Raw genomic sequence first — 2,018 nt, forward strand, 5'->3', positions numbered from 1 at the left:
GAGCCGTTAATGATGTGTCCCATAGTGTAGCCAGTCAGTCAGACCAGCAATTGCCACCACGCTGTCACACGGTCACTCTGAGCCCCATCTAACAGGGTGGGCCTGGGTTGAGGGCGCTGCAGGCAGAGATTGGAACCATCCCCCCACTCCCTGCCCCTCTGGGAGCAGGGGAGGGGACGTGGGACCAGGCATGGCACAGGGGGAGGCCCTCGGGGCTGGGGTGCTGTGCAGGGGAGCTGGGGGCACAGGGATCTGGCGGGGGGAGCCAGGAGCAGGGTGCATCTGGGCCTGGGGTGACGTACCCTGGGAAGCTGGTTCGTGATGTCCCGTCTCTCTCCTAGGTGGTGGGACTGGCTTTGTGGGCAGAGCCCTCACCCAGCTGCTGCGGAGCCGTGGGCATGAGGTGACCCATGTCTCTCGCCACGCGGGCAAGGATCGGATCACCTGGGTATGATATGCGAGCGGTCACAGGAGGGAGGAGATGTCGGGGCCGACGAACAAACCCGCTTGCCTTGGTCTGCCGGGGCATGCAGGGAGTCTGCAGGGGGAAACCTGGCTCCAGCGGATGTGTTCTTGGGCACCCGGGTGCTCGGGGGGTTCTGATCGTTGGGGTGGGTATGGCTGGAGCTCCAACAAGCAAAACCTTCCTCTTTCTGGGCTTCAGACAGGTTCAGGAAGGAACTGCCTGGAGTTCTTAGGAGCCCACCCTGCTTGGTTATTGGGGAGGCTTGAGCAGAAAGGAGGCTGGGTGTGTGATGTCTCTGTTACCCCTGCCTAGGAAGAGGTGTCCAGCTCCGGGCTGCCCTCGTGCGAGGCCGTGGTGAACTTGGCTGGTGAAAATGTCCTCAACCCTTTCCGCAGGTAAGCTGATCTGTCCCATAGTGTTGTTGGGACCGAGTGAAGGCAAGACGGCCTAATGTTGTCAGAAAATGTGGAAGGGATCTGAGGTGGAAGCAGGATGTCCAGGAAGTGTTTGGGTTACCTCACGGTTGACATCTGGGTCCTCAACCATCAAAAGCATTGCCATGGGCCTCTTCAGTTCTGGGAGACCTTTGGAAGACAGGCTCCCTTCAGGAGGCCAGGCAAAGTAGCTCCATGTTTCCAAAATGATAGTCGGTGCCTATTTTTAGGTAATGCAAAATGAGAACCAAGGTTTGACATCTATGAAGGTGTTTCTAGAAATGCTTCTGCCAGGTGCTAGGGAAGAATTCACAGCACTCAGCTTTGGTGTCCAGCTCCTCTGCCACCTTTGTCCTGAGGCAGTCCATAGCCCACAGCCCTTTGGGGGAAGTGGAGAGCCACTGTGTCCCAAAGTCCCCATCCACTTGAGTGGTAAGATCCCATGTCCTCCCCCTGCTCCAGAGTGGGGGGAATTAACGTGACCACTCCTGCGATGTGAGCAGGTGTCTGCAGGTTGTTTCTCGAGGTGTCATCATGGGGAGTCTAATCAGTGTCTCTCCTTCTGCCAGGTGGGGTGATGCCTTCTGCAAGGATGTCATCAGCAGCCGCGTTGAGACCACCAAGACCTTGGCTAAAGCCATTGCTGATGCTGAGCAGCCGCCCCGTGCTTGGGTCCTTGTCACCGGCGTAGGTATTGGTTGGGCCCAGCCAAGGCGTGGCTCCTGCTGACCTGGAGATGTGTAGCTCCAGGTGGAGACACCCTTCTGAGGGGACACATGTCTTGCCTTGGACTGGCAGCTTTATGGCTATCAACATCACTGTGTTTAGGCAGGCCTTGATCAGGTTTTTGGTACTGCTGGAGGGGAATTTGTGTTCCTATGCTTTCTCTTGCTGTCATTAGGACAGGGTCTCATCTCTGTTTCCCTGTGAAAGCCTTCAGGCATCTTGTAGAAATAGTTTGTCTAAGCAGGGTTTCAGCTGAGTCCCCCTGCATATGTCCAGCTTTGTGTTTTTGCTTGCTGCACAGAATCACACAGAATGTCGAGGTGGTTGGAAGGAACCTGGGAAGATCATCACGTCCAATCTCATGCCAGAGCAGGGTCACCCAGAGCAGGTCA

At 56.5% G+C, this 2,018-nt stretch overlaps 1 protein-coding gene across 1 annotated transcript; it reads left to right on the forward strand.

The window, feature by feature from the left end:
- Positions 1 to 337: 337 nt before the first annotated feature.
- LOC104279996 (epimerase family protein SDR39U1-like) lies at positions 338 to 1,587 on the forward strand (the record flags this gene model as incomplete). The annotated part of the gene is made up of 3 exons (XM_009877489.1): positions 338 to 448; positions 779 to 861; positions 1,470 to 1,587. Coding segments are annotated over 3 exons (312 nt in total), but the record flags the coding sequence as incomplete, so codon positions are not given.
- Between the last annotated feature and the right edge of the window lie 431 nt (positions 1,588 to 2,018).

Source organism: Apaloderma vittatum, unplaced genomic scaffold, assembly GCF_000703405.1.
Source record: "Apaloderma vittatum isolate BGI_N311 unplaced genomic scaffold, ASM70340v1 C12027932, whole genome shotgun sequence".
NCBI classification, from domain to species: Eukaryota; Metazoa; Chordata; class Aves; order Trogoniformes; family Trogonidae; genus Apaloderma; species Apaloderma vittatum.